This window comes from Oncorhynchus clarkii, chromosome 2, assembly GCF_045791955.1.
Source record: "Oncorhynchus clarkii lewisi isolate Uvic-CL-2024 chromosome 2, UVic_Ocla_1.0, whole genome shotgun sequence".
In the NCBI taxonomy this organism is placed as follows: domain Eukaryota; kingdom Metazoa; phylum Chordata; class Actinopteri; order Salmoniformes; family Salmonidae; genus Oncorhynchus; species Oncorhynchus clarkii.
In genome coordinates, this window is record NC_092148.1 from 5919285 (window position 1) to 5933669 (window position 14385).

At 40.5% G+C, this 14385-nt stretch overlaps 1 protein-coding gene across 4 annotated transcripts in view; it reads left to right on the top strand.

Annotated features, from left to right (window-relative positions):
* Positions 1 to 14385, top strand: part of LOC139419656 (FH1/FH2 domain-containing protein 3-like) — a 49705-nt gene that overhangs the window by 27300 nt on the left and 8020 nt on the right. For 3 of the 4 annotated variants that reach the window (XM_071169641.1, XM_071169656.1, XM_071169663.1), the window contains 2 exons: positions 488 to 680; positions 2367 to 2390. In XM_071169641.1, coding sequence (XP_071025742.1) covers positions 488 to 680; positions 2367 to 2390 — 217 coding nt within the window. The remainder of the gene's footprint in view (positions 1 to 487; positions 681 to 2366; positions 2391 to 14385) is intronic. The other variant, XM_071169647.1, reaches the window with a different exon arrangement.

The following is a 14385-nucleotide window of genomic DNA, read 5'->3' on the forward strand; positions in this document are numbered from 1 at the left end:
TCTGACGCCATCTGTTTCTCCAGAGAGAGATAACGGTGTGATATCTGACGCCATCTGTTTCTCCAGAGAGAGATAACGGTGTGATATCTGACGCCATCTGTTTCTCCAGAGAGAGATAACGGTGTGATATCTGACGCCATCTGTTTCTCCAGAGAGAGATAAAGGTGTGATATCTGATGCCGTCTGTTTCTCCAGAGAGAGATAACGGTGTGATATCTGACACCATCTGTTTCTCCAGAGAGAGATAACGGTGTGATATCTGACGCCATCTGTTTCTCCAGAGAGAGATAACGGTGTGATATCTGACGCCGTCTGTTTCTCCAGAGAGAGATAACGGTGTGATATCTGACGCCGTCTGTTTCTCCAGAGAGAGATAACGGTGTGATATCTGACACCATCTGTTTCTCCAGAGAGAGATAACGGTGTGATATCTGACGCCGTAAACTGCAATGTGATGCCGTCATGTTTTTCTCTCTACGTGTTGCAGGTTCCATGCCTTCCTGTTGTTCCTGGGCCATCCAGCGTACGCTGTGCGGGAGGTCAGCATCCACCGCTTCAGTAAGATCCTCAGTGAGTTTGCCCTGGAGTACCGGACCACACGGGAACGCGTCCTGCAACAGAAACAGAAGAGGGCCAACCACAGAGAGAGGAACAAGACCAGAGGAAAGATGATCACAGATGTGAGTGTTGTTGTTCACTTAACAGGCCTGCTCATGGGAAGTGGCTCAAATGGTGCCCTACTCCCTATATAGTGGACTACCTTTGACCAGGGCTCTGCTAAAAAATGGTGTACTATAAAGGGAATAGGGTAGCATTTGGGACGCAGACCTTGTATATTTAAACACTTTTAGTCTCTTGCCCCATCTGGTCTCTTTTTCCTTTGTAGGCTTCTCCTGTCTTCTCCTGTGTTCTCCTGTCTTCTCCTGTGTTCTCCTGTCTTCTCCTGTCTTCTCCTGTGTTCTCCTGTGTTCTCCTGTCTTCTCCTGTGTTCTCCTGTCTTCTCCTGTGTTCTCCTGTCTTCTCCTGTCTTCTCCTGTCTTCTCCTGTGTTCTCCTGTATTCTCTTGTCTTCTCCGGTGTTCTCCTGTCTTCTCCTGTGTTCTCCTGTCTTCTCCTGTGTTCTCCTGTCTTCTCCTGTCTTCTCCTGTCTTCTCCTGTGTTCTCCTGTGTTCTCCTGTATTCTCTTGTCTTCTCCGGTGTTCTTATGTATTCTCCTTTGTTCTCCTGTATTATCTTGTCTTCTCCTGTGTTCTCCTGTGTTCCCCTGTATTCTCTTGTCTTCTCCGGTGTTCTTATGTCTTCTCCTGTATTCTCCTGTCTTCTCCTGTCTTCTCCTGTGTTCTCCTGTCTTCTCCTGTGTTCTCCTGTCTTCTCCTGTCTTCTCCTGTCTTCTCCTGTGTTCTCCTGTGTTCTCCTGTATTCTCTTGTCTTCTCCGGTGTTCTTATGTATTCTCCTTTGTTCTCCTGTATTCTCTTGTCTTCTCCTGTGTTCTCCTGTGTTCCCCTGTATTCTCTTGTCTTCTCCGGTGTTCTTATGTATTCTCCTGTCTTTTCCTGTGTTCTCTTCACCTGAGACTCTCAATTTCTTTCTTGAACTTCCTCATTGTCATCCTCAGGATTTCATACCCACCTGCTCACTCTCCAAACACGTGGCCACTGGTCACCTCAGACAACGCATTCATTTCCAATGACATCAGCATAGTTTCACACATCCAGTACAGTGATTGGTTACTGTAACAGTAATCAGTGATCTGTTTACTATGTATCCTATTCTAAAACAGCAGGACTGGTCCCCTCTCCCCATACTCCTGCTCCTCCTCCTTCTACCCATCCTCCTCCTCCTGCTCCTCTTCCTCTGCCCCCCCTCCACCTGCTCCTCCTCCTGCTCCCCCTCCTCCCTGTGTGATGATGAAACTCCCTCCAGCCCAGAGGGGCCTGCAGCCTGCTGTAGGAGGGAGATGGAGCAGCACTCCAGGGCCTGTTGTCCTTGGTAGGGTTCACCTCCAGTTCAAGAGCACCCTAATTCAATCACTGTGTGAAATATTCCAACTTTTGGATGTCCCTGCAGGAGAAATAACTAACCCCACAGCGTGATCACGCTGCTCTCACAGGGAGGAGGGGAGCACAATTGTGTGGTCGTCACACCCAATGGGGAATTTGTGGACCGTACAAAGGACAAGACGTGTGTTAATAGTCGACCAGCGTTTTTAGATAACCTCATTTACAGAATAGAACATTCCTCATTCTTCTTTTTGTCAGAGGTCATATTTCTGCTCTTTCTGTTTGACTATGGCGCCTCCAGCACATCTCATAACATCTCATTTTCTGTCTTCCTCTTCATTTCATCTTCTTCCCTTTCCTCTGTAGAGTGAGGATGAAGAGGATGGTGAGGTATGGGTGTGTGTGTGTGTGTGCGTGTGTGAACAAGTGCATGTGTGTGTGTTATTTTTCCTGTGGTAGTAATGTCTCTAACCTTTAACCAAAAGCCAGAATTCTTCATCACGATCAAGTTGACATATTACTCTCTTGTGTGTCCGCTGTATTTCTTGCTGTGATTTTGAATGCAGCCAACAAGCTACAGTAGTAGTTATCAGACTAGGTATTGACAGTGTGTTTAGAGGAACCAGTAGTTATCAGACTAGGTATTGACAGTGTGTTTAGAGGAACCAGCTACAGTAGTAGTTATCAGACTAGGTATTGACAGTATGTTTAGAGGAACCAGTAGTTACCAGACTAGGTATTGACAGTGTGTTTAGAGGAACCAGTTACAGTAGTAGTTATCAGACTAGGTATTGACAGTGTGTTTAGAGGAACCAGCTACAGTAGTAGTTATCAGACTAGGTATTGACAGTGTGTTTAGAGGAACCAGCTACAGTAGTAGTTACCAGACTAGGTATTGACGGTATGATTAGAGGAACCAACTACAGTAGTAGTTATCAGACTAGGTATTGACAGTATGTTTAGAGGAACCAGCTACAGTAGTAGTTATCAGACTAGGTATTGACAGTGTGTTTAGAGGAACCAGCTACAGTAGTAGTTATCAGACTAGGTATTGACAGTATGTTTAGAGGAACCAGCTACAGTAGTAGTTATCAGACTAGGTATTGACAGTGTGTTTAGAGGAACCAGCTACAGTAGTAGTTACCAGACTAGGTATTGACGGTATGATTAGAGGAACCAACTACAGTAGTAGTTATCAGACTAGGTATTGACAGTGTGTTTAGAGGAACCAGCTACAGTAGTAGTTATCAGACTAGGTATTGACAGTGTGTTTAGAGGAACCAGCTACAGTAGTAGTTATCAGACTAGGTATTGACAGTATGTTTAGAGGAACCAGCTACAGTAGTAGTTACCAGACTAGGTATTGACAGTATGTTTAGAGGAACCAGTAGTTATCAGACTAGGTATTGACAGTATGTTTAGAGGAACCAGCTACAGTAGTAGTTATCAGACTAGGTATTGACAGTATGTTTAGAGGAACCAGCTACAGTAGTAGTTATCAGACTAGGTATTGACAGTATGTTTAGAGGAACCAGCTACAGTAGTAGTTATCAGACTAGGTATTGACAGTGTGTTTAGAGGAACCAGCTACAGTAGTAGTTATCAGACTAGGTATTGACAGTGTGTTTAGAGGAACCAGCTACAGTAGTAGTTATCAGACTAGGTATTGACAGTGTGTTTAGAGGAACCAGCTACAGTAGTAGTTATCAGACTAGGTATTGACAGTATGTTTAGAGGAACCAGTAGTTATCCGACTAGGTATAGACAGTATGTTTAGAGGAACCAGCTACAGTAGTAGTTATCAGACTAGGTATAGACAGTATGTTTAGAGGAACCAGTAGTTATCCGACTAGGTATAGACAGTATGTTTAGAGGATCCAGCTACAGTAGTAGTTATCAGACTAGGTATTGACAGTATGTTTAGAGGAACCAGTAGTTATCAGACTAGGTATTGACAGTGTGTTTAGAGGAACCAGTAGTTATCAGACTAGGTATTGACAGTGTGTTTAGAGGAACCAGTAGTTATCAGACTAGGTATTGACAGTATGTTTAGAGGAACCAGCTACAGTAGTAGTTATCAGACTAGGTATTGACAGTATGTTTAGAGGAACCAGCTACAGTAGTAGTTATCAGACTAGGTATTGACAGTGTGTTTAGAGGAACCAGCTACAGTAGTAGTTATCAGACTAGGTATTGACAGTGTGTTTAGAGGAACCAGCTACAGTAGTAGTTATCAGACTAGGTATTGACAGTATGTTTAGAGGAACCAGTAGTTATCAGACTAGGTATTGACAGTATGTTTAGAGGAACCAGCTACAGTAGTAGTTATCAGACTAGGTATTGACAGTGTGTTTAGAGGAACTAGCTACAGTAGTAGTTATCAGACTAGGTATTGACAGTGTTTTTAGAGGAACCAGCTACAGTAGTAGTTATCAGACTAGGTATTGACAGTATGTTTAGAGGAACCAGTAGTTATCAGACTAGGTATTGACAGTGTGTTTAGAGGAACCAGCTACAGTAGTAGTTACCAGACTAGGTATTGACTGTATGTTTAGAGGAACCAGTAGTTATCAGACTAGGTATTGACAGTATGTTTAGAGGAACCAGCTACAGTAGTAGTTATCAGACTAGGTATTGACAGTGTGTTTAGAGGAACCAGCTACAGTAGTAGTTATCAGACTAGGTATTGACAGTATGTTTAGAGGAACCAGCTACAGTAGTAGTTATCAGACTAGGTATTGACAGTGTGTTTAGAGGAACCAGCTACAGTAGTAGTTACCAGACTAGGTATTGACGGTATGATTAGAGGAACCAACTACAGTAGTAGTTATCAGACTAGGTATTGACAGTGTGTTTAGAGGAACCAGCTACAGTAGTAGTTATCAGACTAGGTATTGACAGTGTGTTTAGAGGAACCAGCTACAGTAGTAGTTATCAGACTAGGTATTGACAGTATGTTTAGAGGAACCAGCTACAGTAGTAGTTACCAGACTAGGTATTGACAGTATGTTTAGAGGAACCAGTAGTTATCAGACTAGGTATTGACAGTATGTTTAGAGGAACCAGCTACAGTAGTAGTTATCAGACTAGGTATTGACAGTATGTTTAGAGGAACCAGCTACAGTAGTAGTTATCAGACTAGGTATTGACAGTATGTTTAGAGGAACCAGCTACAGTAGTAGTTATCAGACTAGGTATTGACAGTATGTTTAGAGGAACCAGTAGTTATCAGACTAGGTATTGACAGTGTGTTTAGAGGAACCAGTAGTTATCAGACTAGGTATTGACAGTGTGTTTAGAGGAACCAGTAGTTATCAGACTAGGTATTGACAGTGTGTTTAGAGGAACCAGTAGTTATCAGACTAGGTATTGACAGTATGTTTAGAGGAACCAGCTACAGTAGTAGTTATCAGACTAGGTATTGACAGTATGTTTAGAGGAACCAGCTACAGTAGTAGTTATCAGACTAGGTATTGACAGTGTGTTTAGAGGAACCAGCTACAGTAATCAGACAGTAGTATTGACAGTGTGTTTAGAGGAACCAGCTACAGTAGTAGTTATCAGACTAGGTATTGACAGTATGTTTAGAGGAACCAGTAGTTATCAGACTAGGTATTGACAGTATGTTTAGAGGAACCAGCTACAGTAGTAGTTATCAGACTAGGTATTGACAGTGTGTTTAGAGGACTAGCTACAGTAGTAGTTTCAGACTAGTAGGTGTTTTTAGAGGAACCACTACAGCAGACTAGGTATTGACAGTATGTTTAGAGGAACCAGTAGTTATCAGACTAGGTATTGACAGTATGTTTAGAGGAACCAGCTACAGTAGTAGTTATCAGACTAGGTATTGACAGTGTGTTTAGAGGAACCAGCTACAGTAGTAGTTATCAGACTAGGTATTGACAGTATGTTTAGAGGAACCAGCTACAGTAGTAGTTATCAGACTAGGTATTGACAGTATGTTTAGAGGAACCAGCTACAGTAGTAGTTATCAGACTAGGTATTGACAGTATGTTTAGAGGAACCAGCTACAGTAGTAGTTATCAGACTAGGTGTTGACAGTGTGTTTAGAGGAACCAGTAGTTATCAGACTAGGTATTGACAGTATGTTTAGAGGAACCAGTAGTTATCAGACTAGGTATTGACAGTGTGTTTAGAGGAACCAGTAGTTATCAGACTAGGTATTGACAGTATGTTTAGAGGAACCAGGTACAGTAGTAGTTATCAGACTAGGTATTGACAGTGTGTTTAGAGGAACCAGTTACAGTAGTAGTTATCAGACTAGGTATTGACAGTGTGTTTAGAGGAACCAGCTACAGTAGTAGTTATCAGACTAGGTATTGACAGTATGTTTAGAGGAACCAGCTACAGTAGTAGTTATCAGACTAGGTATTGACAGTATGTTTAGAGGAACCAGTAGTTATCAGACTAGGTATTGACAGTGTGTTTAGAGGAACCAGCTACAGTAGTAGTTACCAGACTAGGTATTGACAGTGTGTTTAGAGGAACCAGCTACAGTAGTAGTTATCAGACTAGGTATTGACAGTATGTTTAGAGGAACCAGTAGTTATCAGACTAGGTATAGACAGTATGTTTAGAGGATCCAGCTACAGTAGTAGTTATAAGACTAGGTATTGACAGTATGTTTAGAGGAACCAGTAGTTATCAGACTAGGTATTGACAGTGTGTTTAGAGGAACCAGCTACAGTAGTAGTTACCAGACTAGGTATTGACAGTGTGTTTAGAGGAACCAGCTACAGTAGTAGTTATCAGACTAGGTATTGACAGTATGTTTAGAGGAACCAGCTACAGTAGTAGTTACCAGACTAGGTATTGACAGTATGTTTAGAGGAACCAGTAGTTATCAGACTAGGTATTGACAGTATGTTTAGAGGAACCAGCTACAGTAGTAGTTATCAGACTAGGTATTGACAGTGTGTTTAGAGGAACCAGCTACAGTAGTAGTTATCAGACTAGGTATTGACAGTGTGTTTAGAGGAACCAGCTACAGTAGTAGTTATCAGACTAGGTATTGACAGTATGTTTAGAGGAACCAGTAGTTATCAGACTAGGTATTGACAGTATGTTTAGAGGAACCAGCTACAGTAGTAGTTATCAGACTAGGTATTGACAGTGTGTTTAGAGGAACTAGCTACAGTAGTAGTTATCAGACTAGGTATTGACAGTGTTTTTAGAGGAACCAGCTACAGTAGTAGTTATCAGACTAGGTATTGACAGTATGTTTAGAGGAACCAGTAGTTATCAGACTAGGTATTGACAGTGTGTTTAGAGGAACCAGCTACAGTAGTAGTTACCAGACTAGGTATTGACTGTATGTTTAGAGGAACCAGTAGTTATCAGACTAGGTATTGACAGTATGTTTAGAGGAACCAGCTACAGTAGTAGTTATCAGACTAGGTATTGACAGTGTGTTTAGAGGAACCAGCTACAGTAGTAGTTATCAGACTAGGTATTGACAGTATGTTTAGAGGAACCAGCTACAGTAGTAGTTATCAGACTAGGTATTGACAGTGTGTTTAGAGGAACCAGCTACAGTAGTAGTTACCAGACTAGGTATTGACGGTATGATTAGAGGAACCAACTACAGTAGTAGTTATCAGACTAGGTATTGACAGTGTGTTTAGAGGAACCAGCTACAGTAGTAGTTATCAGACTAGGTATTGACAGTGTGTTTAGAGGAACCAGCTACAGTAGTAGTTATCAGACTAGGTATTGACAGTATGTTTAGAGGAACCAGCTACAGTAGTAGTTACCAGACTAGGTATTGAGAGTATGTTTAGAGGAACCAGTAGTTATCAGACTAGGTATTGACAGTATGTTTAGAGGAACCAGCTACAGTAGTAGTTATCAGACTAGGTATTGACAGTATGTTTAGAGGAACCAGCTACAGTAGTAGTTATCAGACTAGGTATTGACAGTATGTTTAGAGGAACCAGCTACAGTAGTAGTTATCAGACTAGGTATTGACAGTATGTTTAGAGGAACCAGTAGTTATCAGACTAGGTATTGACAGTGTGTTTAGAGGAACCAGTAGTTATCAGACTAGGTATTGACAGTGTGTTTAGAGGAACCAGTAGTTATCAGACTAGGTATTGACAGTGTGTTTAGAGGAACCAGTAGTTATCAGACTAGGTATTGACAGTATGTTTAGAGGAACCAGCTACAGTAGTAGTTTTCAGACTAGGTATTGACAGTATGTTTAGAGGAACCAGCTACAGTAGTAGTTATCAGACTAGGTATTGACAGTGTGTTTAGAGGAACCAGCTACAGTAGTAGTTATCAGACTAGGTATTGACAGTGTGTTTAGAGGAACCAGCTACAGTAGTAGTTATCAGACTAGGTATTGACACTATGTTTAGAGGAACCAGTAGTTATCAGACTAGGTATTGACAGTATGTTTAGAGGAACCAGCTACAGTAGTAGTTATCAGACTAGGTATTGACAGTGTGTTTAGAGGAACTAGCTACAGTAGTAGTTATCAGACTAGGTATTGACAGTGTTTTTAGAGGAACCAGCTACAGTAGTAGTTATCAGACTAGGTATTGACAGTATGTTTAGAGGAACCAGTAGTTATCAGACTATGTATTGACAGTGTGTTTAGAGGAACCAGCTACAGTAGTAGTTACCAGACTAGGTATTGACTGTATGTTTAGAGGAACCAGTAGTTATCAGACTAGGTATTGACAGTATGTTTAGAGGAACCAGCTACAGTAGTAGTTATCAGACTAGGTATTGACAGTGTGTTTAGAGGAACCAGCTACAGTAGTAGTTATCAGACTAGGTATTGACAGTATGTTTAGAGGAACCAGCTACAGTAGTAGTTATCAGACTAGGTATTGACAGTATGTTTAGAGGAACCAGCTACAGTAGTAGTTATCAGACTAGGTATTGACAGTATGTTTAGAGGAACCAGCTACAGTAGTAGTTATCAGACTAGGTGTTGACAGTGTGTTTAGAGGAACCAGTAGTTATCAGACTAGGTATTGACAGTATGTTTAGAGGAACCAGTAGTTATCAGACTAGGTATTGAGAGTGTGTTTAGAGGAACCAGTAGTTATCAGACTAGGTATTGACAGTATGTTTAGAGGAACCAGCTACAGTAGTAGTTATCAGACTAGGTATTGACAGTATGTTTAGAGGAACCAGCTACAGTAGTAGTTATCAGACTAGGTATTGACAGTGTGTTTAGAGGAACCAGTAGTTATCAGACTAGGTATTGACAGTATGTTTAGAGGAACCAGGTACAGTAGTAGTTATCAGACTAGGTATTGACAGTGTGTTTAGAGGAACCAGTTACAGTAGTAGTTATCAGACTAGGTATTGACAGTGTGTTTAGAGGAACCAGCTACAGTAGTAGTTATCAGACTAGGTATTGACAGTATGTTTAGAGGAACCAGCTACAGTAGTAGTTATCAGACTAGGTATTGACAGTGTGTTTAGAGGAACCAGCTACAGTAGTAGTTATCAGACTAGGTATTGACAGAATGTTTAGAGGAACCAGTAGTTATCAGACTAGGTATAGACAGTATGTTTAGAGGAACCAGCTACAGTAGTAGTTATAAGACTAGGTATTGACAGTATGTTTAGAGGAACCAGTAGTTATCAGACTAGGTATTGACAGTGTGTTTAGAGGAACCAGCTACAGTAGTAGTTACCAGACTAGGTATTGACAGTGTGTTTAGAGGAACCAGCTACAGTAGTAGTTATCAGACTAGGTATTGACAGTATGTTTAGAGGAACCAGCTACAGTAGTAGTTACCAGACTAGGTATTGACAGTATGTTTAGAGGAACCAGTAGTTATCAGACTAGGTATTGACAGTATGTTTAGAGGAACCAGTAGTTATCAGACTAGGTATTGACAGTGTGTTTAGAGGAACCAGTAGTTATCAGACTAGGTATTGACAGTATGTTTAGAGGAACCAGCTACAGTAGTAGTTATCAGACTAGGTATTGACAGTGTGTTTAGAGGAACCAGCTACAGTAGTAGTTATCAGACTAGGTATTGACAGTATGTTTAGAGGAACCAGCTACAGTAGTAGTTATCAGACTAGGTATTGACAGTGTGTTTAGAGGAACCAGCTACAGTAGTAGTTATCAGACTAGGTATTGACAGTATGTTTAGAGGAACCAGCTACAGTAGTAGTTATCAGACTAGGTATTGACAGTGTGTTTAGAGGAACCAGTAGTTATCAGACTAGGTATTGACAGTGTGTTTATAGGAACCAGCTACAGTAGTAGTTATCACACTAGGTATTGACAGTATGTTTACAGGAACCAGCTACAGTAGTGTTTATCAGACTAGGTATTGACAGTGTGTTTAGAGGAACCAGCTACAGTAGTAGTTATCAGACTAGGTATTGACAGTGTGTTTAGAGGAACCAGCTACAGTAGTAGTTATCAGACTAGGTATTGACAGTATGTTTAGAGGAACCAGCTACAGTAGTAGTTATCAGACTAGGTATTGACAGTGTGTTTAGAGGAACCAGCTATAGTAGTAGTTATCAGACTAGGTATTGACAGTATGTTTAGAGGAACCAGTAGTTATCCGACTAGGTATAGACAGTATGTTTAGAGGAACCAGCTACAGTAGTAGTTATCAGACTAGTTATTGGCAGTATGTTTAGAGGAACCAGTAGTTATCAGACTAGGTATTGACAGTGTGTTTAGAGGAACCAGCTACAGTAGTAGTTACCAGACTAGGTATTGACAGTGTGTTTAGAGGAACCAGCTACAGTAGTAGTTATCAGACTAGGTATTGACAGTATGTTTAGAGGAACCAGCTACAGTAGTAGTTACCAGACTAGGTATTGACAGTATGTTTAGAGGAACCAGTAGTTATCAGACTAGGTATTGACAGTATGTTTAGAGGAACCAGCTACAGTAGTAGTTATCAGACTAGGTATTGACAGTGTGTTTAGAGGAACCAGCTACAGTAGTAGTTATCAGACTAGGTATTGACAGTATGTTTAGAGGAACCAGCTACAGTAGTAGTTATCAGACTAGGTATTGACAGTATGTTTAGAGGAACCAGTAGTTATCAGACTGACAGTATGTTTAGAGGAACCAGCTACAGTAGTAGTTATCAGACTAGGTATTGACAGTGTGTTTAGAGGAACCAGCTACAGTAGTAGTTATCAGACTAGGTATTGACAGTATGTTTAGAGGAACCAGCTACAGTAGTAGTTATCAGACTAGGTATTGACAGTGTGTTTAGTAGTTATCAGACTAGGTATTGACAGTGTGTTTATAGAGGAACCAGCTACAGTAGTAGTTATCACACTAGGTATTGACAGTATGTTTACAGGAACCAGCTACAGTAGTGTTTATCAGACTAGGTATTGACAGTGTGTTTAGAGGAACCAGCTACAGTAGTAGTTATCAGACTAGGTATTGACAGTGTGTTTAGAGGAACCAGCTACAGTAGTAGTTATCAGACTAGGTATTGACAGTATGTTTAGAGGAACCAGCTACAGTAGTAGTTATCAGACTAGGTATTGACAGTGTGTTTAGAGGAACCAGCTATAGTAGTAGTTATCAGACTAGGTATTGACAGTATGTTTAGAGGAACCAGTAGTTATCCGACTAGGTATAGACAGTATGTTTAGAGGAACCAGCTACAGTAGTAGTTATCAGACTAGTTATTGGCAGTATGTTTAGAGGAACCAGTAGTTATCAGACTAGGTATTGACAGTGTGTTTAGAGGAACCAGCTACAGTAGTAGTTACCAGACTAGGTATTGACAGTGTGTTTAGAGGAACCAGCTACAGTAGTAGTTATCAGACTAGGTATTGACAGTATGTTTAGAGGAACCAGCTACAGTAGTAGTTACCAGACTAGGTATTGACAGTATGTTTAGAGGAACCAGTAGTTATCAGACTAGGTATTGACAGTATGTTTAGAGGAACCAGCTACAGTAGTAGTTATCAGACTAGGTATTGACAGTGTGTTAGAGGAACCAGCTACAGTAGTAGTTATCAGACTAGGTATTGACAGTATGTTTAGAGGAACCAGCTACAGTAGTAGTTATCAGACTAGGTATTGACAGTATGTTTAGAGGAACCAGTAGTTATCAGACTAGGTATTGACAGTATGTTTAGAGGAACCAGTAGTTATCAGACTAGGTATTAGAGGAACCAGCTACAGTAGTAGTTATCAGACTAGGTATTGACCAGACTAGTGACAGTAGTTTAGAGGAACCAGTATCAGACTAGACTAGGAACCAGTAGTTATGACAGTATGTTTAGAGGAACCACTAGGTAGTTATCAGACTAGGTATTGACAGTATGACAGTATGTTTAGAGGAACCAGTAGTTATCAGACTAGGTATTGACAGTATGTTTAGAGGAACCAGTAGTTATCAGACTAGGTATTGACAGTATGTTTAGAGGAACCAGCTACAGTAGTAGTTATCAGACTAGGTATTGACAGTATGTTTAGAGGAACCAGTAGTTATCAGACTAGGTATTGACAGTATGTTTAGAGGAACCAGTAGTTATCAGACTAGGTATTGACAGTATGTTTAGAGGAACCAGTAGTTATCAGACTAGGTATTGACAGTATGTTTAGAGGAACCAGCTACAGTAGTAGTTATCAGACTAGGTATTGACAGTATGTTTAGAGGAACCAGCTACAGTAGTAGTTATCAGACTAGGTATTGACAGTATGTTTAGAGGAACCAGTAGTTATCAGACTAGGTATTGACAGTATGTTTAGAGGAACCAGCTACAGTAGTAGTTATCAGACTAGGTATTGACAGTATGTTTAGAGGAACCAGTAGTTATCAGACTAGGTATTGACAGTTTGTTTAGAGGAAACAGTAGTTATCAGACTAGGTATTGACAGTGTGTTTAGAGGAACCAGTAGTTATCAGACTAGGTATTGACAGTATGTTTAGAGGAACCAGCTACAGTAGTAGTTATCAGACTAGGTATTGACAGTGTGTTTAGAGGAACCAGCTACAGTAGTAGTTATCAGACTAGGTATTGACAGTATGTTTAGAGGAACCAGCTACAGTAGTAGTTATCAGACTAGGTATTGACAGTGTGTTTAGAGGAACCAGCTACAGTAGTAGTTATCAGACTAGGTATTGACAGTATGTTTAGAGGAACCAGCTACAGTAGTAGTTATCAGACTAGGTATTGACAGTGTGTTTAGAGGAACCAGTAGTTATCAGACTAGGTATTGACAGTGTGTTTATAGGAACCAGCTACAGTAGTAGTTATCACACTAGGTATTGACAGTATGTTTACAGGAACCAGCTACAGTAGTAGTTATCAGACTAGGTATTGACAGTGTGTTTAGAGGAACCAGCTACAGTAGTAGTTATCAGACTAGGTATTGACAGTGTGTTTAGAGGAACCAGCTACAGTAGTAGTTATCAGACTAGTTATTGACAGTATGTTTAGAGGAACCAGCTACAGTAGTAGTTATCAGACTAGGTATTGACAGTATGTTTAGAGGAACCAGTAGTTATCCGACTAGGTATAGACAGTATGTTTAGAGGAACCAGCTACAGTAGTAGTTATCAGACTAGGTATTGGCAGTATGTTTAGAGGAACCAGTAGTTATCAGACTAGGTATTGACAGTGTGTTTAGAGGAACCAGCTACAGTAGTAGTTACCAGACTAGGTATTGACAGTGTGTTTAGAGGAACCAGCTACAGTAGTAGTTATCAGACTAGGTATTGACAGTATGTTTAGAGGAACCAGCTACAGTAGTAGTTACCAGACTAGGTATTGACAGTATGTTTAGAGGAACCAGTAGTTATCAGACTAGGTATTGACAGTATGTTTAGAGGAACCAGCTACAGTAGTAGTTATCAGACTAGGTATTGACAGTGTGTTTAGAGGAACCAGCTACAGTAGTAGTTATCAGACTAGGTATTGACAGTATGTTTAGAGGAACCAGCTACAGTAGTAGTTATCAGACTAGGTATTGACAGTATGTTTAGAGGAACCAGTAGTTATCAGACTAGGTATTGACAGTATGTTTAGAGGAACCAGTAGTTATCAGACTAGGTATTGACAGTATGTTTAGAGGAACCAGTAGTTATCAGACTAGGTATTGACAGTATGTTTAGAGGAACCAGTAGTTATCAGACTAGGTATTGACAGTATGTTTAGAGGAACCAGCTACAGTAGTAGTTATCAGACTAGGTATTGACAGTATGTTTAGGGGAACCAGTAGTTATCAGACTAGGTATTGACAGTATGTTTAGAGGAACCAGTAGTTATCAGACTAGGTATTGACAGTATGTTTAGAGGAACCAGTAGTTATCAGACTAGGTATTGACAGTATGTTTAGAGGAACCAGCTACAGTAGTAGTTATCAGACTAGGTATTGACAGTAGAGGAACCAGCTACA